This window comes from Globicephala melas, chromosome 3, assembly GCF_963455315.2.
Source record: "Globicephala melas chromosome 3, mGloMel1.2, whole genome shotgun sequence".
NCBI lineage: Eukaryota > Metazoa > Chordata > Mammalia > Artiodactyla > Delphinidae > Globicephala > Globicephala melas.
The window spans coordinates 104418273-104445121 of record NC_083316.1 but is presented as its reverse complement, the minus strand read 5'-3'; the positions used below and the strand labels follow the sequence as shown (position 1 = coordinate 104445121).

At 39.9% G+C, this 26849-nt stretch overlaps 1 protein-coding gene across 3 annotated transcripts in view; it reads right to left on the bottom strand.

Annotated features, from left to right (window-relative positions):
- LMNB1 (lamin B1) overlaps positions 1 to 26849 on the bottom strand; it is a 116024-nt gene that overhangs the window by 46530 nt on the left and 42645 nt on the right. Inside the window, exons 7-12 of one of the 3 annotated variants that reach the window (XM_030869751.2) lie at positions 18733 to 18953; positions 17453 to 17678; positions 15711 to 15815; positions 12604 to 12723; positions 7289 to 7396; positions 3069 to 3729 (exon numbers count right to left, since the gene is read on the bottom strand). In XM_030869751.2, coding sequence (XP_030725611.1) covers positions 3688 to 3729; positions 7289 to 7396; positions 12604 to 12723; positions 15711 to 15815; positions 17453 to 17678; positions 18733 to 18953 — 822 coding nt within the window. In that variant the 3' untranslated portion in view covers positions 3069 to 3687. Of the gene's footprint in view, positions 1 to 3068; positions 3730 to 7288; positions 7397 to 8389; positions 10476 to 12603; positions 12724 to 15710; positions 15816 to 17452; positions 17679 to 18732; positions 18954 to 26849 lie in introns of those variants that run through there. The other 2 variants (XM_060296158.2, XM_060296161.1) reach the window with 2 other exon arrangements.

Genomic DNA, 26849 nt, shown 5'->3' with positions numbered 1-26849 from the left:
AGAAACTGAAGCCCAAAGGAACATGATTTAGCATAACTGTATCTCTTAAAACTGCACACATATGAAAATAAATGTGCATTTATTTGTATGTGTGTGTGATGGTGGAATGAACTGGCCAAGATGACCCCTTCCTTCCACTATAAAACTGATAAACTAGAACTTATTTTGGTTTTAATCTAGGACTAAGCCTAAAAAACAAGAAATGGCCAGGTGCCATAAGGAACAAAGAACTCAAAGTCTTAAGGAGAAGCCTCGGGGGCTGGAGATGGGGACAGGAAACATGGCTTTAAGTCCATGCAAGGAAGAGGGCCCGGTGCACAAGGCACAGGACCACGCCGTGCAGCCCACAGCCCAGGCAAGCAGAACACGGACTGCCTGCCGGCCCAGACCAAAACCCAGCTCCTGCTGGGGCCGGGGGACTGCATGTGAAAGTCACCTGCAAGAACCAGCAAACACTCCGCACAACTGTCCTAGTGGACCTTCACCACCACAAGGTGAGAAAACAGCAGCAGAGGTCCAGACCACTATACCACCGCATCACTGGGGAGACAGCACAGGAAACCTCCAAGTTACTCTGTAGCAAAACCCTGGGACAGGGACAACTCACAAAATAAACAGCCCTTACTGAAGATAAGTTCACAATCCTAAAAACCCCACGAGGAAGCAAACCACCAATAATTTTTCTGCGGCTGAGAGAAAAAAAAATGGGCATACTCAAGAACACAGACTAGAGACTATACAATAAATATGATGAAAATGACCTTTTTAAAAGATGACAACTATAGTTAAAAAAAAGAAAAAAAAAGTTGAAAAGAGGACAGGCAAATTTTGAAAAAGAATCAAGCACAATTTCAGAAATGAAAAGTACAGTTAACGAAACTAGAAACTACAACAAATGGGATAAACAGATTAGACAGGGCTGAGAACATAATTAGCGAGATAAATACTAAGTTACTGAGAATACAGCACAAAGAAACCTAAAACATATGAAAGAGAACAGGTTCAATGTAAGGCTAAAAGAAATCCCAGAAGAGAAGAACAGCGAACAGGGATGAGCTGATATTCAACAAAATACAGACATCCAGAATTCTCTTAGTTAAAAACCCTGAGGTGAGAGCTGAGCAAGAGGAAAATAAATCTGTATCTAAACATAGTGGTGAAACTAGACCACTGCAGATGAAATAAGGGGGGAAAGTTTCACGCTTGTTATGAAACAGTTCAGTAATGCAGATACGCAGCTGTAGCCTCCACTGATGGGGAGAAGCACTTACTACAGAGAGGCAGCCGTTGAGCCTCTGCCTCCCAGATGCTCTGTGGGAACAGGTGTAGGTGCAGCTCACTTTCAGAAAATTTCTATTTAGTGTAAAGTCTGTCAGCTTAAATCGACTCAACAATCTCCTTCCACATATTCAGAGGCACCCAGCTATGTATTAACTGAGTCCTGGGTTCTTACTCTAAATTTCACTAGAGTATATAATATTCCTCTGTATTAAAACTGCCTGAGCTTCCCTGGTGGCACAGTGGTTAAGAGTCTGCCTGCCGATGCAGGGGACACAGGTTCGTGCCCCGGTCTGGGAAGATTCCACATGCCGCGGAGCGGCTGGGCCCGTGAGCCATGGCTGCTGAGCCTGCGCGTCCGGAGCCTGTGCTACGCAACGGGAGAGGCCACAACAGTGAGAGGCCCGCGTACCACAAAAAAAAGAAAAACTGCCAAATTTTCTTAATGCTTAATTAATTAAAGTGATTCCTATAACCCAATTTATCTGGCAATAAAGTACCTAGAATGAATTTTGATGGCAAGAATCCTATCTTGTGGCAACACTTTTCACAAGCAAGTTGGGCCACACCCTGCACTGCCATTCTCATTCTGAAGATAAATCTGTGTGAAGTTATCATTTTATCTGCTTCACCAGACAGAATTTCTAACCCAGCATTTATCTTGTGTCTCCGACGGCACCAGCGAATGCAGTAAATCTGCAGAGCACAGTAATTCTGGGACTTTGTGAGTTATTTTCAAGTGTAAGTTGCTAGTCTGTGCAGCTTACTGCAGGAATATTTTAAGAGAAAAGCAAACACCGACTCTGGATTAGCTTCTGAATTGTTATCAACAGTTCATTCTAGGGATGGTTTGGATATTCTACTTTCTACAAGATGAACTAACTCACTTAGCTAAAGCAATCACAAGATAAACTCTCCAAATGCGTAAAAAATGACACTCTAGTTACCACCATACGTAACTACCCCACACAGCACACACATATTTTCTATCATTCATACTGTATTCCTTGTAATCAGTGTCTCTTCTGTGTTTCAAAAGACAGTAAAACTTGGGCTTCCCTGGTGGCGCAGTGGTTGAGAGTCGGCCTGCCGATGCAGGGGACACGGGTTCATGACCCGGTCCGGGAAGATCCCACGTGCCGCGGAGCGGCTGGGCCCGTGAGCCGTGGCTCCTGAGCCTGTGTGTCCAGAGTCTGTGCTCCGCAATGGGAGAGGCCACAAGAGTGACAGGCCCGCGTACCACAAAAAAAAAAAAAGTAAAACTAGATTCCAGAAATACTATCTCCATTTTTTTCCTTTAAAAGGAGTGTCTTCCCCAATTTCTCCTACTGTCCCTAATGTTCCTAAATGGCTTTCTTAAAGAGATTTTCAAAGGTCTTATTGTTAATAAGCTAAAAAATATAAAGCACTGAGCATGGTGTCTGGTTCCAAAAAATTAGCTATTATTATGGCTTTTATTAGTGCTATCATTAATGACAACAGAGTACTGAAAACAGGGGAGACCCCAAAATAGTTTGTGTTTATATTCCCCATTGTCAGAGCCTTAAAGAAAAATCTAGTTCAAACAAAAAGCCAAATTATTTTTATCAAAAGTAAAACTGAAACAATGCTTTTCTCCCCCAAAACAGTTCTAAAGTTAAAAGACAGCAGATTAATATTAAAAACAGCTTTTTATTTGTTAATGTCACATAAGAAATTTAAGCAAGTTACACTATCTTAAAAAACACAACTAATGCGTTTTAGGAGAAACCCTTCCCTCCCCCCTCTCCCCTCCCCCCATTCCCCTTGTGAATTAAGAATCTAAGAGAAGAAGTAACCATAAAACAAAGTTTTGTGGAATCCTTCATCTAGAGTGCTTACATGATGATTAGGTTAATATTGCCTTCTTACAAAATTTCTCTTTTCTATTTAAAAAAAATTTTTGTAGCCTTGATTGTTTATTACAAAAAAATTCAGTACAAAAGTTCAATATATTGAAAAATGCTTTTCCCCTCCCTCACAGCACCGTTATATATAGCAGAGAATAATCAAGAGCAGATTGCTAATCTAGATGGAGCAATCTTCAAATTAAAACAAATTAAAACACAGTGGTTTATTTACCCTCCCCTCCTCATAGAACTTAAAAAAAAAACCACACATACAAAAAAAATGTCAAAATTTTGAGGGACCCTTTTCAAACAGTACACAGTTCAGTGTCAATTCACATCTTGCAACAAAGTATATGGATATGATTTCTTTTACAAAACGTTCAGTGTCAAAAAAGGAAATTAAGGCCATCAGATTCGCAGCTTAAAAATTCACATAAAGGAAATATAAAAATATTCTGTGCTTCTGAGAAGGCTCTGCACTGCATGTAGGTAAGGATTACCATACTTCTTTATTTTGAGGAAGACAGTTGATGTGAGAAGTTTACATAATTGCACAGCTTCTATTGGAACCTCTTGGGGCTCCCTGATGAGGAAAACAGAAAAAAAAATTAGTGCTAAGAAAATGGATCACGGTATTTTAAAATAAGGCAGAGATACTACAAATTCATTATTACCTAACTTCAAATGGACGTTTATTACTTCTCACTTATCCTTTTTAAACTTCTCTTATGGATTTCTCCCCTAGAATACTCCAACAAATTCCAGAACAGTGATTCTCAACTCTAGCTGCACATTGAGATCCTGAGGAGTTCTTAAAACAAAATTCTGATCTAGGTCCCTAGATCAATTAAATGAGAATTTCTCATTTCGGACTTCCCTTGTGCCACAGTGGTGAAGAATCTGCCTGCCAATGCAGGGGACACAGGTTCAAGCCTTGGTCCGGGAAGATCCCACATGCCACGGAGCAGCTAAGTCCGTGTGCCACAACTATAGAGCCTGAGCTCTAAAGCCCACGAGCCACAACTGCTGAGCCCGCATGACACAACTACTGAAGCCCTCGCACCTAGAGCCCATGCTCCACAACGAGAAGCCACTGCAATGAGAGGCCCACACACCACAACAAAGAGCAGCCCCCGCTCGCTTTAACTAGAGAAAGCCCGCACGCAGCAACAAAGACCCAATGCAGCCAAAAATAAATAAATAAATAAATTTTTTTTTAAATAAATGAGAATTTCTCATTTAACTGGGGAACAGTATCTATTTATATGTAATTTTAAAGCTCCCTAAGAAATCCTAATAAGCAGCTGAAGTTGAAACTTCCTATTCAATAACATCCTTTGGTAACTTAGGAAACAGGAGCTCAGTGGATGGCATTCTGAACAACCACATCAGGAAATATGGCTTGCTGGATCCTCAGCTTTCATATCCTGAAGCATTTGCATTGGGTTCATCTTCAAATGTGAAGTCAAAACGGCTCCCTCTATCCATTTCTTTATCACTCACTAATTCCTTAAAATCTCACAACATGACTGTGAAACACCACTTGACTACTGAAATTGGTTTCTTGAAGGTCAACCAGAAAGACTTCTAATCAACTCAAAAGGCCACTGGATTCATTCTCTAATATGAAGTCAAAATAGTTGATCCATCCTTCCATCTTCCCTCTTTTGAACTTTTTTTTTTTTTTTTTTGCAGTACGCAGGCCTCTCACTGTTGTGGCCTCTCCCGGTGCAGAGCACAGGCTCCAGACGCGCAGGCCCAGCGGCCATGGCTCACGAGCCTAGCCACTCCGCGGCATGTGGGATCTTCCCAGACCGGGTCACGAACCCGTGTCCCCTGCATCGGCAGGCGGACTCAACCACTGCGCCAACAGGGAAGTCCTCTCTTTAGAACTTTGATATCATTATTTCTTCTGATCACAAAAGCTATAAACCTCGCACATCTTTGATTTTTTTTCTTCTCCCCCTCAAGTTCGGTCACTATGCCTTAATTAATGAATCTCCATTTGCATAGTCTCTCAGGATGTCTGCAATCTCCCTTCTACAGTCATCCCTCTGATATTGTCTCAACTTCTCCTTGCTCCAAAGTGTGCAGAAGCTCCTTCCCTAGGCATTCCAGAGTATGCTGATTTAACACCAACCTCCCCACTTCACTTATCTCTCACTCACACCCTACAAACACAACTGGATGGACAGATATACTTGGTGCTCAAGTCTTGACATATACCCTGTGATGAATTAAAGATCATGATAAATTCTTTGCCACTCCTCCCATTATGAGGTGGAGACTATTTACCCTCCCCTGGAATTGAAGCTGGCCTATGACTTACTTTGACTAAAAGAATATGGGCCTTTAAGAAATCTAATGCTTTCCGTTTTCACTCTCTTGGAAGCCAGCTGCCATGCTGTAAAGAAGGTTGGACTAAACAACCAAATGATAAGAAACCACATGGAAACAGACATGGAGAACATCTGAGCCCTAGCCAAGCTTCCAGCTGAATGCAACTGCATGACTGACTTCACTCTCCATTGGGTGGGAACAAATGAATTGCCCAGTGGAGCCCAGTCAAACCACAGAGTCATAGGAATTAAGAAATCAGTTTTAAGTCACTGAGCTTTAATTTAAGATGGTCTCCTAATGTAGCAACAGATAATTCAAACAACCACAGAACACTACCATCTGCCTTCTAATACTCAAATAATTGCCCATCTTTCAAAATACTGGACAAGCCTATTTTCCAGAGATCTTCTCAACTGTTCTGGTGGCCTAAACAGCCTTCTCCAGCATCTGATCTGCTACAACTCATGCTCTGAACCACTAGCCTGGCACCCTGAGATATCTCTTATATTGTTATTTTACTTCCAGTCATTATAATATTTCAAATAAGGGCAGAAAATGGATCTTGTACCTGTTTCTTGTTAAAGCCAAGTATAAAACACCTGTTCTTAAATATTCCTCCAAAATGTACGAGGAAGTATCCATGCCAAAAATTCATTCTCCTATAACCCACCTCAAGTGGTTCTCAACTCTGGAGGCTGAACACATGAGAAAATGTTTATTTGGAGCAGGACTGGGGCTAATTAAGCAAAACAAACAGATTTATAAATCTGGAGACATGGTGACGACATCTTATAAGGATAAGGGTAGGAATTTTGATTAATGATAGACATGAACAGCTTGAGAATATAAACTGAAGGCTCATTACTTATTAATAATTCCAATTTAATTAATTAAAATCAAATTTGGAGTTTATTTCAAGGACTCTCAAAAGTCCAAGCATCAGCTAAAATCTATCTTGCAATTAAATAATTAAAAACTTAAGACAGCAAGAATTTTGCTTCACACTGAAGCTGAACATTACTCTTTTTTTTTTAATCAGGTAATGATTTTTTTAAATTTAATTTATTTATTTTTTGGCTGTGTTGGGTCTTTCTTGCTGCACATGGGCTTTCTCTAGTTGAAGCGAGCAGGGGCTACTTTTGGTTGCGGTGCACGGGCTCCTTATTGCGGTGGCTTCTCTTGTTGCAGAGCACGGGCTCTAGGCACGTGGCCTTCAGTAGTTGCAGCGCGCGGGCTCAGTAGTTGTGACTGGCGGGCTCTAGAGCACAGGCTCAGTAGTTGTGGCTCACAGGCTTAGTTGCTCTGCAGCATGTGGGATCTTCCCCAACCAGGGCTCGAACCCGTGTCCCCAGCACTGGCAGGCGGATTCTTAACCACTCCGCCACCAGGGAAGTCCCTACTCTTTGTTTTTCTTGAGTTTATATGCAGATACCTGCTCCAATTTAGTCATCTAAACTCAATCAAAGAACCCTTCAATAAATAATTTTTAGCATGCATTCCAATCCATATATACTTATTTATGTGGCATACATGCCCTACCATAACATATTACATACATTATAAAACAAAAGACAAAACTGAAATTTGATACGAGAAATAATTTTTAAAAAAGAAGTGCAAACATTTTCTTCCAGTACCCAAATGTACTGTATCTTGAAGATCCCCTCAGGAAAAACAAACCCCACTTGGTAGATCACTGACTTAGTTCATCAAGTAATAGGGAAAAAACAAGCTCCACTACTGGTTTTGGTTTTCATGTAATTCTGTTAATAAAATTTAAAAGACATATATTAAAGTAATACCTGCTGGTGGAAAAGTTCTTCCTCGACAGCCACTTCAGCTGTTTCTTCCTCCTCCTCTTCCTCTTCAGGTATGGTTGTTTTGAAGACTGTACTTCTTTGAGCAACCTCCTAAACACAAGAGTTTGATTTAAGTTAAAACACTGTACTTTGGGACTTCCCTGGTGGTGCAGTGGTTAAGAATCCGCCTGCCAATGCGGGGGACACGGGTTCGATCCTTGTCCCGGAAGATCCCACATGCCGTGGAGCAACTAAGCCTGTGCGCCACAACAAGGGAAGCCACCACAATGAGAAGCCCGCGCACTGCAACGAAGAGTAGACCCCGCTCACCACGACTCGAGGAAGCCGGTGCGCAGCAACAAAGACCAACGCAGCCAAAAATAAAAAATTAATTAATTAAAAAAAAAAAACCCACTATACTTAAAAATCACAAAGACTGTGGGAGGACGACATCTTTTCGTTGCGTAAATTTAAGAAACAGCATTCCTATGTCAGGGACTTTTCTTTTCTTTTTTTTTTTTTAAGTGGCTCATCAGTAGCTTCAGCTACTGAACAGAAATTTTTGCATAATTAGTTGCAGTTCTTAGATTTTCAATATTCCCTGCAGGGGAGCTACTGGTATCCAATTTGAAATACCTGCTGAGAAGTTCCCACTGCTTTTTATCCCATTCTGTTACTAAGAATTCTGTAAATGATTTGGCACACTAAATTCTTTATAACACTCAACATGAATTCAGCTTAAAGATCTTGGCTCCTAGCAAAGAGAAGGTGCTAAATAAATGCTGAATAAAATGAAGTCAGAGTCTAACTGCTGTGCTCTCAGGGACCTCGGTGGCAAGAGGACCACCTGATGAGTGAGATGAAAAGGACAAACTTTCATTCCTTCAGCAGCTAGTTCCTCTTGAATGAAACAGAATCAAGACACAGGAACACTATTTACTAACAACATACCAGTGAAGTTCCAATGTACTCTGTACAAAAAAACAGAACTCCTATTATTCACTGGAGGCATAACAGAAAGTAACCATTTCCATTTTCTACTGAAAGGCGCAAATACAAATAACTATCCTGTAGAGAATGCTGACTTGCACAAATGCAGCAGTGTTTCTGTTTAAGCACAAGGCTAACCTGATGATCTAGCAGCAAGTAAATGAGTGTGTCCTAGAGTGCTGCAGAACGTCTAATTTTACTCTGTACCATGCATGTCCTAAGGTTACTCAAGAAAGATAACTCCAGATGAAGACACTAAAATCACGTCAGTAAAAGCTTACCTGAAATTTAACACAGACCAGCTAGTTTAAAATGGCAGAGGAAGAAAACCAGAGAACAGTGACAGAGAAATGAGAGTTCTCTTTACAACATGTCCACATATATATTTTATAAATGAAGTAAGGTAGTACAGTAGTATTTTGTAGGGAATTTTGATTATTGTTGCACGGCCGAGGAAGATAGACCATTTTGAGTCTGAATTAGCCAGAAACTTCAATTCTGTGAGATCAGTCCATGTTTATACACACAAATAGTCTTTTCACAAATAACACTTGCTTTAACCAAATTAGTACTAATAAAAAAGCATGTGAATCCTTAGATCAATTACAACTCTTTGAACTAAGATATCCACTGGGGGATGATGGCATACAAAACAGAAAAAAGATTCCCAAAAAGTTTTCAGAGTACCTAGCTTCCCTGAACTCATCTTAAAATAAGGAAAGAAAAGTCAAATAAAATCTGTTATAGAATTCTCACATTTCAGCTTCTAGCAACTCATGACAGTGTATACATCCCATATGGAAACACCGGCTCTTAGAGCTTGTGATGAAACACCAGACTATGAGCCTCAAATGAGAAGCTTAGAAAAGAGCAACTTGCCCAACTTCATTAATTATGAATTACTTCAGCATAATTGCCTTTAATGTAAGCCTGCTGTTAAGCACTTTTCATTTGACAACATTTAAAAATCAGTTAATTTAATGCAGAAAGCCTGTATGGAATATAAGTGAGCTAAATAAATGTCGACAAAATTAAATAGAAAAATAATAAAACAAATTTAGAACCAAAAGTTGCTGGAAGGTTTAGGCCCAGGAAATTATTAGTCAAGGTGCTAAAAGACAAATGTCTTTACCAAAAAATTCCTCTCAGCAAGACACCCAACCCTATCAAGTGCCCTGAAAGGCACACAAAAATGGTCTCTATCAACATGCCATGGGTCTGCCTGGGTAAAGCCCTGGGCACATAAAGGTACACCCATCTCCCCAGCAGTGCTGCAGGGCCAGCTAGCGCCAGCTCACGTGCTGCCTCTTCAACTCCGTGCTCAGTCACAGCGTGTGGGTATCCTGAAATCACCACAGTTCAGCAAATACTAAAAATCAAGGCAGTTTTTGTTGATGAAGGAGCTGACTGTTAAACTAGAATATCTCTGTATACATAAGTAATCATCTGCATATACAAAAATTTCAGTGATGCCTATATTCTAGAAGGTACAGAGAGACTGCTTTATTTTTTATTTCCCTCATTAAAATAACATTTTATTTCTCTATGGTGACATTTGCTGTTTTTCATCCCTAGGACCACCCCTCCCCAGCCATTTCTCAGTTAAGAGCCCCCACTTTTACCTGGGTACCCTCTCTCCCATGGAGATGTGACATGTGTGTCACAAGCTGAATGTGATCTAGCCATGGAGAAGGCTCAAGCTCTAACTCTGTTCTCTTGACTCCAGGAACTGGCTCAGAGGTGGGCACATGACCCAGGCTGGTACTACGAGAGCAAAGCCCAGACGAGGACCTGACTAGGCACAATGCTCTTGCCCACGAGAAGTAAACCTAGAATGATGCACCTGAGGAAGACACCCAGGAAACAGACAACATCTCTGGATGGTTGGTTTTGTGAACTCATATATTCCCATTATTTTAAAGCCAGTTTAATTGGGTTTCCTGATATCTCCAATGTCTCAGCAAGAAAATATACGTAAAAAAATTACACTGACTTAAGCCAATTATCTAAACTCTTACAGAAAAGTGGTCTTTATGGTGGTAATTATGAATTATTATAAATATGGTCTGGGATCTATTAATAAACATGGTCTCACAAAATTAAATGAATAAATGCCAAAAGTACTTGCCTGACAATCACAGAAATAAGAACTGTATTCATAATACTTTCCTCATTTCTGACAGAGGTCACTTCATAGAGCCTAACAAGCAGAATGCAGAAGTTTATTAAAAGAACAGGAAAACAAACCAACCAAATAATCCATTATAGAGTTCAGTGGTTTGAATTATGAAGGGAAACCTGAGCTTCATTCAGCTTAATTGAAACATCACTGGTAATACTACCTCCAGACATATCCCATGTCATGGCATCTACTTTTTCACTTGTCGTATCTATTTTGTGCGCTTTTAAACCCGCTGCATTCCAAATATCCTCCTATAAGATCGTTTCTAACTTGGAACACATTTTCACACAGAAAAAGGTGCTGACTAGATTCCATGGTTCATGAAAACCTATTTCATCTACCATAGCCCCTTAAAACTGTGCTTTTCAATCTGGGCAAATCGGCACTCGTAACACTGTTTTGAAAGAGACATGTATTCTGCCAATTTTAGATGTCGAAGGAACTACCAGCATAGGAGCTGCAGTAATTTCAGCACTTGGGCAGCAGCACCAGTGACAACTGGGAAGAATTCCAAAGTGCCGAAGGCAAAAAGCGAGCAGGGCTCCACACAGAGAACAGGAGGAGATCCAGCTCCTCGAAGTTTGTGAATTCCGGAAGGCATCTGTAAACGCCCACACCCTGAGAACCAGCAAGTATTTGGAGGTGAACTGTACTGAAGTCTGCAGTGGAAATCATCAGATGACCTTTCATTTTTAGCCTCAGTCTGAGATAAAGGGCATTCTTCATTCAGCAGACAGTGAATTCCTTACTAAGAGCAGTCTAAACACCAGCAGATGTTTACAGTGAGGGATGGCTGGAAAGATGGCTGGGCAGAGGACTTCTCGTATGCAAACACCTCAGACCCCCAGAATGAATGTTATTAATTACACTTTATTTCTCTGAACTTAAGTAAAGGTCCATGTTTGATTTTCCTAAAATTTTATCCAGCAATTTCTCACTAAGTGCCTATTATGTGCCAGGAAAAATCAGAACAGGTCCTTGCCCTTGACATGCTTATTACTCTAGTGAGAGAGGACAACGTGACAAGCTAGACAAGGTCTGTGCCTGGGCACTATGGGAGCAGAGAAGAAACCCCTAAGGGGATACTGTACTTTGACCTGAAACCACGCCATCCTTGAAGACATTTTCATCTCTTGGTATGTGTGCGTGGCTGGGGGAATTTGGGAGTGTCTTTATGTGACAGTGGGGGTAGGTAAGGTTCTTTGACAAGAGTTCTAGGACTGACGTGTTGAAAACATACACATCAAGCAAATGTACACTCCACAATCCTTAAACTCAGTTTCACGAGCATGTTGAAAGTCAGTAACAAGGTTAATAACCTAAGCATTTACCAGTGGCCAGATACTATTCTGACCATTTCCCAAGGATTGTCTCATTTATATTATTCTCATTATATTATCTTATTTATATTAGTTATCTTGTTATTACTATCTCCATTTTAAAATGATAAAACTAAGAGAGGTGAAGGAACTTACCCAAAGTCACTGGGCAGTGAAGACAGAAACTGGACACAAACTGACTCTGGAACCTGTACTAACAATCATATTTCATTCCTAAAACCTGGAGTTAGCATCTCTTTCATTGACTCAGCAGCCTTGGTCTGATTTAAGCAATCAGTTACTTCACATTTAAATTTGATTTTTGAAAAGAAATCACACTTGCATGATGAACTCTCAGGTGAAACTGACACTGTGGTACGAACATAGAGAAGAGTCTGGTGGTTGCCAAGGGGGCAGGGGTTGGGGCAGGGATGGGAGTGGGAGGTTGGGATGAGCAGATGCAAACTATTATATATAAAACGGACAAACAACAAGGTCCTACTGCATAGCACAGGGAACTATATTCAATATCCTATGATAAACCATAATGGAAAAGTATTTTAAAAAAAGAATGTACACAGGAATTCCCTGGCAGGCCAGTGGTTAGGACTCCACATTCTCACTGCCAGTGGCCGGGTTCAATCCCTGGTTAGGGAACTAAGATCCCACAGGCTGCGTGGCGTGGCCAAAAAAAAAAAAAATGTACATATATGTATAACTGAATCACTCTGCCGTACAGCAGTAATTAACACAGCATTGTAAGTCAACTATACTTCAATGAAGAAAAAAAAATTGACACTGTGGTGGTACCGATAAAATGACCATACCTCTCCCTGAGAATTTTTCAATATAACCTTCACATCTTCGCCAGTGCCCCAAGAGTTCTGGTTCTTCCAGATGAGGTCGGTGGGAGGACTGGCTGTGACACCGGCATTTGCAGCCCAGATCTAGAAAGAAAAAAGGAAATCATTCTACACAGAGCCCAGCTTTCTCACGTGCCAATAACAACATAATGATGAGACTTTAACACCTTGTAAGAGGACTGATTCTAAAAGTTCCAGAACTATGGCCTAGCTTTAGACTTGCTATATTAACTAGCTGTATATCCCATAGAGCTTAGCTAGGCCTCAGCTTCCCAGTCTGATAAATAAAAATGTTGACACACGGGACTCTGAAGTGAAGTTGCCTAGATTCACATCCTAGCTCGCCTACATGCCAGCTCACCTTGAGCAAGCTACCTTACTTACCCTCCAATGGTACAGAAATGGTACTGATAATACACGGGACTGTTGTGAAGAAAAATGATTACCCACATGGAGGAGATGGCTGACTCAATAAATATAAGCTCTCACTGTTAGCATTCTATTATTCTACGGGCTTCATGAGCCATCCCTTCCGTGTTAGAGCCTTCTACCCCTTCCAATGGTATCCTCCAGCTGCCTATAGCAGGAATTGAGGAGATGACCAACTTCTCTCAAAAGCTCTGCAGCAGACAGCCTATCTAGAATATTCTAATGGAAGGTGGTATATATCCAACCAGAGACAGTGTCATAATACCCCAGTGTCTGAGTCTGAATTCCAAAAAGAATTCAGGAAACAAATAACCCATTATTCAATGGAAAATATGACTGCTACAGAAATAGGCAAAAGAAACAGAAAGATTTCCCTTTTCATAAGCAGGGAAATTCTGCAACATTTTTTATGTATTTACTGGCAGAAGAGCATTGGTAGAATAGAGAACACTTGAGAGTTAGAAAACCTGGGTTTGTATCATGGACATAACACTACACCTCTACAAACCTCTATGTCCTCACTTGTAGGGACACTACTACCAGTCCTGATCTTTCTAAAAGACCATATGAAAAGAGACAGGAAAGTTTTGTACTCCATAAATTGTCTTGCAATATAAAGGGCCATATGATGGCAGAATGAAGACTGGAGATAGTATAAGCAGGTATTCTTTTAAATGGGGAGAAGACCTTATCAATTACTAATTAGGAGAGACCCCTTCCTCTTAAAGTGCTCACTTGAAGCTTCCAGATCTTCCATCACCATTATAAATGGAAAGGGGCAAGGTGCATTACTAGGATAAAACTGAAAAGAGAACTGGATCTGGGCTGACTTTCAGGTTATGTGGAATGTTAATCTAACCTCAAGCTATACTTTTCACTAGTCCATATGGAATCATACAGTTGGTTTAGTGTTTAATAATAATTGTAACACGTCAGTAACCTTACTGGGTAATTTAACCTAAAACTAGTATGTCGACACAGTAGAGCTGTGTCGTTCAATATGGTAGCCATATGTGGCTTGTGAGCACTTGAAACATGGCTAGTCCCAACTGAGGTGTGCTGTAAGGGTATCTCGAAGTGTCAAGATTTAGTTTTTTTTTTTTTTTTTTTAAAAAAAGGGATTTCCCTGGTTGTCCAGTGGTTTAGACTCCACGCTCCCAAAACAGGGGGCCCGGGTTCGATCCCTGGTCAGGGAACTAGATCCCACATGCCGCAACTAAGATCCTGCATGCCACAACTAAAGATCCCACATGCTGCAACAAAGATCCTGTGGGCTGCAACTAAGACCCAGTGCAGCCAAATAAATAAATAAATAGATATTTTTTAAAGTGATCTAATAACTTTTATATTCATCAGATGTTGAAATGATAATATTTTAGATATATTGGGTTAAATTTAAAACATAGTTCTAAAGTTAATTTCACATCTTTCTTTTTCACTTGTTTTTAATGCGGCTACAAGAAAATTTAAAATTACATAGTAGTTCCCTTACTTCTGTTCTGGAGGGGGTTTTTTGCTTTGTTTTTTTTTTTGCGGTACACGGGCCTCTCACTGTTATGGCCTCTCCCGTTGCGGAGCACAGGCTCCGGATGCGCAGGCTCAGCGGCCATGGCTCATGGGCCCAGCCGCTCCGCGGCATGTGGGATCCTCCCAGACCGGGGCACGAACCCGTGTCCCCTGCATTGGCAAGTGGACTCTCAACCACTGTGCCACCAGGGAAGCCCCTGTTCTGGAGTTTTAAACTGATCTTTGCTATTGCCCTGCCTTGTACAATTTTACAGAAATATCACTTATGATTACCACATTCCAAAGAGCTTCTTAACACATTTATGCCAGCTACCAAAGAAAAAAAAAATGCCTTACATTTTTTTATGTGAAAATTGAGTTCTCCACTAGACCTATAGAATATATATATCTATTTAGTCACTGAGGAACTGTATCCAGTGGAAAAAGCAGATGATTGGCAGAGTGGTTTTATACTTTTAAAGAGATAAAGGGCACGCTCAAATCTGAATCTTCTGAATTAAAAATGTCAGACTCTTTCCATCACATTATGCAGCTTCCGTAAGACACATAACAGGGCTGAGAAATTTCCTCTCATTACAATAATTACTAAAGAAAAGAAAAGATCGCGTGGTTAGGATATCTTTTCCAATTTTTACCCATTATTACAAAATTAGCATCTGATATTTTCACAATGTGGTGGCAAGTTCTATGAATACACTTTTTAAAAGAGAAGTTCTAACCTGTTTGAGCTTTTGATCTTAAACACTCAGTAAGGTCTGTATCAATCATAAAATCTTAAACATGTATTTAATATTTTTACAAAGGAATTGATAAAAGAAAACAGTCACCTCAACTTCTTTAGGGGTGAAGGGGGGGTGTCAGCTGCTAATTTCTACTGGAGTAGAGAAAATAAAAATAATTCAAAGATCAATTCTTTCACTTTTAATAGTCACTTACCACTCTCAATAACAAAGAATTTTAAAAATCTTTAATAGCACTTGTAATTCCCTAATAATGTCAAAAACATTTTAATGCCCATTTCTAAAATGCTTCTCTTTAAGCTAAAATGGTTTTAATTACTTCAACTATTGGTTAAGACAATGAAGTTAAATTAAATGATAACTAAATTAACTTACTGTAACAGTCTGGCCTGCCTTCAGCACATATCTTGAGGTATATTTGTAACTGACTGATGTGTCTCCAATTTTTCTGATCATCTCCCAGCCTCCCATTGGTTGATCCTATTGAAAGAACAAAATAAAACAAGGTCACTTCAAATATACAGAAAGTTATGGAATAATCAAATAAATCAATCCATAGGCAGTTAAACTAAGACAACTTTATGACTGTCTTCCCATGGTTCATATTTTCCTACTATGAAAAGAAAACATGGTTTTGTCATTCAGAAAAACAGAAACTTTGACAATGCTGCAGTTTTAATTATTAAAGTGTTTAATTTTAAAGAGGACAAAACTGCAAGAAAAGGGATGTGTACCAAATTAAATGGTGATATTCAATGCTAGAACAGGTATATAATTTAAATTTACAACACAATCTAGCTTCATAACCACCATTATAAACATCTAATTTTTGATGCTTTAAGCTTTTAAAATATACATACATAAAGCTTGGAAAGAGAAGGAAGAAAATATGTCCTTTTTCTTCTTCATCTGTACCACTTCTGCCCATATTTAACTCTTACCTTAAAGCATAAGGGGCTCAATGACATAATGAGACAGTCCCAAGCACCGGCTATCAACGCTAGCCCGCAGGCTGCCCAGAGCTGCCTGACTCTCCTGAGGAACGGTGCAGGGTATTAAAGCAATTAGCTGAATTAATTTATTTATATCCATCTCTAACTCAAAGACAGGAGTAAACAAGGCTGAGAGCCAGCTCCAGAATAGCTCCACAAAGCACAGCAATGCCATTTGAAAAACAGCCAAACTACTACAATGGAGTAGCAGTACTCTGTTACAGTACAGAGTAAAGTACTCTGTTCTTTAGTTTCTGAAGTCGTGACTAAGAGGGCTTAGAACCTATGCTCTTCCATATCAGGACTGCTAAAGCTCCTTTGCCCATCCAAAGTATTTATTCATCCACATGCAAGATAGTTTCAATAGCTTTGGTGAGAAAAGGAGTGATTTTACAAACATTTTACAAATCCTGAACATGCTTCTGGAAGTGACATCCATCCCACTGCATCCCCACTACACCCCAGACCTGCCTTCCTCTGGCATCACCTGATACCCCTTCACGACCCCAGCTCAATGATGCCTAGCCAGGGTCTTCCCAAGACCTCCACTACTGAGCTCTCAAAAGCCCCAGCGCAAAAGTTCAGAATTCCCTGCTATGAATATTTTATGTTTACTTTTAAACAAATAATTTCAAGATAGGGCTTCATACTAGTCTTGATATAAATTAAATCAGTACTATTCATTCATTTATTTAGAGAGAAAAACACTCCCTACACGTGTCCGAGTCTGGGCTCGTATTTCCTTCCTTCCATAAAATTAACAGCTGGGAAAGAATATCTACCATCTATATTCATAATCTAACTTCTTCACAAATCTGGCTAGGTAGGACAGGGAATATTAATAATTCATCCTTAGGAAGGCCACGGTGACAAAATGACCAGATGTGAAAAACAGCCCTGGCTCTCTAAAGAAGAGCTAAAGAATAAAATCTTTAAACTACTAAGCGCACCATCCCTCTTCCTCCTCCTATTTAAATTTATACTACATTTCATGAATTTAGGTTAACAAGGAGAAGGAAACTCTTATTCCACAGACTGAATCCAAATAAAGGCTGAGAAGTTATTACAATTGCAAGACACCAATCAGCAAAGCCACGCTGGACAAAAAGGGGTCTGTGTTTCCACCTGTTCGGAAGTGTTCTTCAAGCGGATAAATTTCCCATCAACATCTATCTCTTCAATGCAGACATTCCCAGTGGCTGAGGCAGAATGAGAGATGCTGACACTACTGCTGGCCTCGGATTCTTCCACGTCCACTCTCTTCCGCTTCCCTCTGGTTGTACGCACGCTGCGACTCGAGGATGCGCGTGATACTGTCACACGGGAAGAAGGGCTCGGAGAGAGCTTCAATCTACATGGAGGAATAAAACATTCCAATTATGAAACACATATGCCCTTCCTACCTTAAAAAAAGGATATTAATATCCTGTACATGCATTACTAAAGCAAAACATTAATGACAATCTGTTAGACAAAGCCAACATACATTTTTTTTTTTTTTTGCAGTACGCAGGCCTCTCACTGTTGTGGCCTCTCCCATTGCAGAGCACAGGCTCCAGATGCGCAGGCTCAGCGGCCATGGCTCACAGGCCCAGCCACTGCGCGGCATGTGGGATCTTCCCAGACCAGGGCATGAACCCGTGTCCCCTGCATCGGCAGGTGGACTGTCAACCACTGCACCACCAGGGAAGCCCCAACATGTATCTTAACGAAGAGAAACTTATTTGTGCTACAATGCCCACTGTCATACTTTTTTTTCTTTTTAAAAAAGTATTATTTGAATGTTTTAGGTAGGAATAGACTATAACCATAATGCAGGAAGTCTGGAAAACCAGGGGGTGGGGAGATGAGGGGAGGACATTGGGGTGAACATGTCATCTACCACCACCCTACCACAACCCCTGTTACACTTAGTACACTTTCCTTAAGTTTTTCATACCTGCATTTTCTTTTTACAAAATTACAGTCACAATGTATACAATACTGAAATTAAACGGCTTTTATTCTAAATCAGACACTTTCCCTTTGGAACTTTTTTCTCAGAAAAGGTATAAAAGGATTAATACACTAACCAGATTTGAAAAATAAGTATAAAGTCTCTTTCAGCAAATCTGATATTTTGCAACATATTAAATTATCAAAACATTTTAAATCTCAAAGGAAAGACTCTATCCTGACAGAGTTCAGCATTTAAAATAATAAGACTGCTTGAACAACTTCTACTGTTGAGGTAAAAGTATGATCTATTACTACCTATCTCTACAGCTAGGTATTAAAAGAAACAAGAAAATATTTAAAGTTGGCTTAATTGTTAAAAAAAAAAAAAACCTATTTACTTTTCTTTAAATAGAAAGGGTGGGGGCAAAAAGCAGACTATGAGGTAGGGTGACAACTAAGTTACTCACCTTTCTTCTTCGCCTTCTAAGAGCTTCCTGTACGCACTGATTTCCATGTCCAGGGCTAACTTTACATCAAGAAGTTGTTCATAATCGTTCAGCTGTTGCTGCATCTGATCCCATATTTCCGCCATCTCTCTCTCTTTGTCAGACAGCATGCGGCGAGAGTTGTCTCTTTCTTTAGCAAGCAAGTCCTCCAACTCTTGAATCCTCTCCAAACATGCTCTAGACTTAAGATTCAAGGGAACACATTTACTTTCTAGGAACATTCCAACAGTAGCACAAGGCAGCTATTCTAAACTATTTCCTAGACTGGAACAAATCCAATCTCTGACACCAGAATCCAAGAAAATTTTTATTTTAAGAAATTAAAACCCAAAAATTTCTCCAATACAAAATACAGCCCTCAGGAAAGTTTTATCTTATAAAAAGGCTAGAAAAAGATATATTCCTCAAATCTGTCATAAATGTACATATAATTTTTCTTTACTTGACCAAATAAAACAAAATTGTAAGCTGTGGTTTTAGTAAAAGTCAAGTCTGGCTCCCCTACAAACCAGTGAGCTCAAAAGAATAAAGTAACAAAAGTAAAGAATTAAAAGACAGAAAACTCATTGACAAAAGAAACCTAGTATCTTTTGGAGAAATGCTGGAACTGTTCAGAAACTGAAGAAAAGCGATTCCAGTTACTACTTTAGAACTGTTGTTCTTTCCCACGCTCAATCAGCATGCAAAGACTATATGATATATGGTAGTCTGGAAATATTATTGTAAACATAGAAACTTCAATATTTGGTATTAAAAAAATGAAAAATCACACATCCTATACCAGAAGGTTCATCTTAGAAACCCTGTGGTTCACTAGGTAATTATTCATCTGTATTTCTCCAAGACAGAATTCATCTCCATAACCTCAGAAAATAACAAAGGTAATCAACTCAGAAAGACTGATGTATAGCTTAGGCCCTTAAATCACAAGTACCTGCGCATCAAAGCAGGAGAGAAAGGGCACATACTGTGCAAAAGTTAAATCTAGAAGGCTAAAGATAAAAAGGAGCTCTATGTTATGCAGAAACACTACACTCCAGGTTAGTGAATTTATTTCTCACAGGGGTACAGATTAAAAAATCTGAAATTACTTTGCATGTATACTGGGGCTAGATAAATAAGTAAATGGGATGGCAGAAGCCAGGTTTCTTACTCTCAGAGAGCAGTTACAGGTAAGCAAGGAAGGAAGCCTAAAGTGAACCCAGTGGTACAGGGTTAGAGTCAGAGACATATGTATAAACTCTTGGTTACCTTAATATAAACACAAGTGGACAGAGATACAATTACAGATAAATGTGTAAACATAGGTTAGCATATACACATTTATTACATAGCTCTGCCCACAAGCAGGCCTAGAAGCAATGACACCCCAATACCAATGAGCATACTCAGTGCCCAGATCTTAATTCTAGATGCCACTCTTCAATAAAAAGAACCAGGGCTACTTGCAGAAATAGCTGATCCTAGAGCTGGGGCAGGGAAAATACAAGATGAGCCTAGAGCATCTTATAGAACCAGAAAGTAAAGAAGTGCTCAAAAAAAGGAGGAGCATGGTAGCCAATCTGACAGAACTCCTTATAGCCAAAGCTAGAACAATCTGAGCCAGTAAAACAATGTAGTATTCGATATTGTGTTAAAAAACATTTTATAAAAACATTTCCATGAGTCCATACTGATATAAACAAATGAATGAATAAATAAATATACAAATAGGGGGAAAAAAGATGAATCTTTACAAAAGAATTCCATTTAATAAAGGTAAATACTTTCTTCAGGGTGTGGAGCTAAATTCCTGCCCTTTACCCTTGAGAGTGGGATGGACTCAGTGACTTGCTTCCCAAGAACAGAGTATGGAAAGGCAAAAATAGTAACTTAACAGTGGAGAAACCTGGCAAACACTGTCTTAATCAATGGTAAGGGTTAACATCACCAGTGATGTTGTGTGTATGTCACGTAATCCCTGATATGATGTAACAAGAAGGGCACTTAAAATCCATAACCCCAGGCTGATCATGAGAAAAGCACCAGACAAACTTAGATTGGGGGACAGTCTACAGGACACCTGGCCAGTTCTTCTCAAGACTTTCAAGGTCATGAAAAACAAAGAAAGCCTAAGAAACTGTCACAGACCAGAGGAGACTTACAGAGACCTGTGGTATCCTAAAACACAAAAACTACAGTACAGCCTAGAGTATAGTTGATAGTAATGTACCAATGTCAGTGTCTTAGTTTTGACAAATGAACCACAGTCACCTAAGATGCTAACAATGGGGGGGAAACTCAGGGAGGGAAACAAGGGAACTGTCTGTACCAGCTTTCTAACTTTTCTGTAAAGCTACAATTATGCCAAAATAAAAAGGTTATCTAAAAAATAATCAACCAGGGACTTCCCTGGTGGCGCAGTGGTAAAAAATCCACCTGCCAACGCAGGGGACTTCAATCCCTGGTCGGGGAAGATCACATGCCACGGAGCAACTAAGCCCGTGCACCACAACTACTGAGCCTGTGCTCTAGAGCCCATGCACTACAACTACTGAAGCCGGTGCACCCTAGAACCCACGCGCCGCAACTACTGAGCCCACGCGCCGCAACTACTGAGCCCACGCACTGCAACTACTGAAGACAGCACGCTCTAGGGTCCTCACGCTGCAACTACTGAAGCCCACGTGCCTAGAAACCATGCTCGGCAACAAGAGAAGCCACCATGTTGGGAAGCCTGCACACTGCAACGAAGAGTAGCCACTGCTCACTGCAACTAGAGAAAGCCCATGTGCAGCAATGAAGACCCAACACAGCCAAAAAAATTTTTTTAATTAAAAAAAAATCAACTAATCAATTTATTAAAATCCAGAGACATTCTATATCAGAAGCAGGCATTCATCTCAAGAGTGATACTAAATAAAATCCTGCCTCAGAGAATTTGCATTTAACTGCATTTGCAAAAAACCAGGCTATAAACTGAGAAATCCATTTCTTCTCCCTCTCAGGCTTATGATTTTTTTTGGAGGAAGAAAATATAAGAAGTGTAAAATGTGTCCTCTTTGGGAACTCGCTGGCGGTCCAGTGGTTAGGATTCCTCACTTCCACTGCAGGGGGCACGGGTTCAATCCCTGGTCGGGGAACTAACATCCCGCAGGCCACGCAGTGTGGCCAAAAAAAATAAACGTCTCCTCTTCAATCAGTCTCTTCACTTTTATCTCCCATGTGGGAGAAACAGATGGGCAACAAGGTGGAATCTAAAGGGACATAAATCACCCAAGATTCAGACTTAATTTCTGAGCCTCAATTTGTAAACACCAAAATGTCTCTATTTGGCCGCCTTTGATGTTATAGAGTTCTTTAAGAGGGAAAAATCACAATCTAGGTATAAATAAGTTTTAAAGTTACTCTGAGTCATTTTGTATTTTAAATAGAAATAGTTAAATGTAGTTTAAATAGCTGCTCTACACCTGCTTTGTAGTGAAATACAACAAAGAACACAACATGAGAGATAGACCTAGATTCTTCTTCCTGATTCTGCCATTAACTGTAACATACCTCACTAAACTGGTATCCACATTAGGAAAACGAAGAGGTCTAACTAAACTATCTGTTAAGATTCTGCCTGTAACTCTACAGGCAGATAGAGTTAATATTTTACTAACTGGTTTCTAATGGTCTTCGGTTTTCTTTGTTTTAAAGTATGTAACATAATTGTACCAGTTTATTATGATCTAGCTGCAACAGAAGTTTCCAGAGTTCAGGTGTTAGAAAAACAAAAAGTAGAGGTAATCTCAAAGTGCCACTGTAGACTCTTTTGCCACTCAAACAGTCTCTGACCAATCAATTAATTTGGCCAAAGTCAAACATCTAGATAGAAATGAAAGAAATGCTATAAGCAATGTATGAAACTCCTAATTCCAAAACATAAAAACACTATCATATATATATATATATATATATATATCTTAAAAAATATTTTCTAAGTCAGCATTTTTTTTTTGCGGTACGCAGGCCTCTCACTGTTGTGGCCTCTCCCATTGCAGAGCACAGGCTCCGGACGCGCAGGCTCAGCGGCCATGGCCCACGGGCCCAGCCGCTCCGCGGCATGTGGGATCTTCCCGGACCGGGGCACGAACCCGTGTCCCCTGCATCGGCAGGCAGACTCTCAACCACTGCGCCACCAGGGAAGCCCTTTTCTTTCTTTTTTTGAATTTTATTTTATTTTATTTTTATACAGCAGGTTCTTCTTAGTTATCCATTTTATACATATTAGTGTATATATGTCAATCCCAATCTCCCAGTTCATCACACCACCACCACCACCCCCCCCCGCCACTTTCTCTTTCTTTCCTTTTTTCTCTCTTTCCCTCTGAGCCATATGGCTGACAGGGTCTTGGTGCCCCAGCCAGGTGTCAGGCCTTTGCCTCTAAGGTGGGAGAGCCAAGTTCAGGACATTGGTCCACCAAAGACCTCCCGGCTCCACATAATATCAAACAGCAAAAGCTCTCCCAGAGATCACCATCTCAACGCTAAGACCCAGCTCCACTCAACGACCAGCAAGCTCCAGTGATGGACACCCTAAGCCAAACAACTAGCAAGACAGGAACACAACCCCACCCATTAGCAGAGAGGCTGCCTAAAATCAGAAGTTCACAGACACCCCAAAACACACCACTGGATATGGTCCTGCCCACCAGAAAGACAAAATCCAGCCTCATCCACCAGAATACAGGCACTAATCTCCTCCACCAGGAAGCCTACACAACCCACTGAACCAACTTTAGCCACTGGGAGCAGACACCAAAAACAACGGGAACTATGAGCCTGCAGCCTGTGAAAAGGAGAGCCCAAACACAGTGAGTTAAGCAAAATGAGAAGACAGAGAAATAATGCAGCAGATGAAGGAGCAAGGTGAAAACCCACCAGACCAAACAAATGAAGAGGAAACAGGCAGTCTACCTGAAAAAGAATTCAGACGAATGATAGTAAAGATGATCCAAAATCTTAGAAATAGAATGGAGAAAACACAAAAAATGTTTAACAAAGACCTAGAAAAACTAAAGAGCAAAACAAACAATGATGAACAACACAATAAATGAAATTAAAAGTTCTCTAAAAGGAATCAATAGCAGAATAACTGAGGCAGAAGAACGGATAAGGGACCTGGAAGATAAAATAGTGGAAATAACTACCGCAGAGCAGAATAAAGAAAAAAGAATGAAAAGAATTGAAGATGGTCTTAGAGACCTCTGGGACAACATTAAACGCACCAACACACGAATTACAGGGGTCCCAGTAAGAAGAGAAAAAGAAAGGGACTGAGAAAATATTTGAAGAGATTATAGTTGAAAAATTCCCTAATATGGGAAAGGAAATAGTGAATCAAGTCCAGGAAGTGCAGAGAGTCCCATACAGGATAAATCCAAGGAGAAACACGCCAAGACACATATTAATCAAATTATCAAAAATTAAATACCAAGAAAACATATTAAAAGCAGCAAGGGGAAAGCAACAAATAACATACAAGGGAATCCCCATAAGGTTAACAGCTGATCTTTCAGCAGAAACTCTGCAAGCCAGAAGGGAGTAGCAGGACATATTTAAAGAGATGAAAGGGAAAAAACTACAACCAAGATTACTCTACCCAGCAAGGATCTCATTCAGATTCGACAGAGAAATGAAAATCTTTACAGACAAGCAAAAGCTAAGAGAATTCAGCACCACCAAACCAGCTTTACAGCAAATGCTAAAGGAACTACTCTAGGCAGGAAATACAAGAGAAGGAAATGACCTACAATAACAAACCCAAAACTATTAAGAAAATGGTAATAGGAACATACATATCAATAATTACCTTAAATGTAAATGGATTAAATGCTCCAACCAGGACTTCCCTGGTGGCGCAGTGATTCAGAGTCCGCCTGCCGATGCAGGGGACACGGGTTCATGCCCCGGTCCGGGAAGATCTCACATGCCACGGAGCGGCTAGGCCCGTGAGCCATGGCCACTGAGCCTGCGCGTCCGGAGCCTCAACGGGAGCGGCCACAACAGTGAGAGGCCTGTGTACCGCCAAAAAAAAAAAAAACAGCTCCAACCAAAAGACATAGACTAGCTGAACGGATACAAAACCAAGAGCTGTATATACGCTGTCTACAAGAGACGCACTTCAGACCTAGTGACGCATGCAGACTGAAAGTGAGGGGATGGAAAAAGATATTCCATGCAAATGGAAATCAAAAGAAAGCTGGAGTAGCAATTCCCATATCAGACAAATTAGACTTTAAAAAGAGACAAAGAAGGACACTACATAATGATCAAGGGATAGATCCAAGAAGAAGATATAACAATTGTAAATATTTATGCACTCAACATAGGAGCACCTCAGTACATAAGGCAAATGCTAACAGTCATAAAAGGGGAAATCGACAATAACACCATCATAGTAGGGGACTTCAACACCCCACTTTCACCAATGGACAGATCATCCAAAATGAAAATAAATAAGGAAACACAAGCTTTAAATGATACGTTAAACAAGATGGACTTAACTGATATTTATAGGACATGCCATCCAAAAACAACAGAATGTATTTTCTTCTCAAGTGTCCACGGAACATTCTCCAGGATATATCATATCTTGGGTCACAAATCAAGCCTTGGTAAATTTAAGAAAATTGAAATCAAGTATCTTTTCCGACCACAACGTTATGAGACTAGATAACAATTACAGGAAAAAGTCTGCAAAAAATACAAACACATGGAGGCTAAACAATACACTACTACCTAACCAAGAGATCACTGAAGAAATCAAAGAGGAAATCAAAAAATACCTATAAACGAATGACAATGAAAACACAACGACCCAAAACCTATGGGATGCAGCAAAAGCAGTTCTAAGAGGGAAGTTTACAGCAATACAATCCTACGTCAAGAAACAACAAACATCTCAAATACACAACCTAACCTTACACCTAAAGCAATTAGAGAAAGAAGAACAAAAAAACACCAAAGTTAGAAGGAAAGAAATCATAAAGATCAGATCAGAAATAAATGAAAAAGAAATGAAGGACACAATAGCAAAGATCAATAAAACTAAAGCTGGTTCTTTGAGAAGATAAACAAAATTGATAAATCATTAGTCAGACTCATGAAGAAAAATAGGGAGAAGACTCAAATCAATACAATTAGAAATGAAAAAGGAGAAGTAACAACTGACACTGCAGAAATACAAAAGATCATGAGAGATTACTACAAGCAACTATATGCCAATAAAATGGACAACCTGGAAGAAATGGACAAATTCTTAGAAAAGCACAACCTTCCGAGACTGAACCAGGAAGAAATAGAAAAATTTAAATAGACCAATCACAGGCACTGAAATTGAGACTGCGATTTACAATCTTCCAACAAACAAAAGCCCAGGACCAGATAGCTTCACAGGCAAATTCTACCAAACATGTAGAGAAGAGCTAACACCTATCCATCTCAAACTCTTCCAAAATACAGCAGAGGGAGGAACACTCCCAAATTCATTCTATGAGGCCACCTTCACCCTAATACCAAAACCAGACAAAGATGTCACAAGGAAAGAAAACTACAGGCCAATATCACTGATGAACATAGATGCAAAAATCCTCAACAAAGTACTAGCAAACAGAATCCAACAGCACATTAAAAGGATCATACACCCTGATCAAGTGTGGTTTACCCCAGGAATGCAAGGATTCTTCAATATATGCAAATCAATCGATGTGATACACCATATTAACAAACTGAAGGAGAAAAACCATATGGTCATCTCAATAGATGCAGAGAAAGCTTTCGACAAAATTCGACACCCATTTATGATAAAAACCCTCCAAAAAGTAGGCATAGAGGGAACTTACCTCAACATAATAAAGGCCATGTATGACAAACCCACAGCCAACATCGTTCTCAATGGTGAAAAACTGAAAGCATTTCCTCTAAGATCAGGAACAAGACAAGGTTGTCCACTCTCACCACTATTATTCAACATAGTTTTGGAAGTTTTACCCACAGCAATCAGAGAAGAAAAAGAAATAAAAGGAATCCAAATCGGAAAAGAAGAAGGAAAA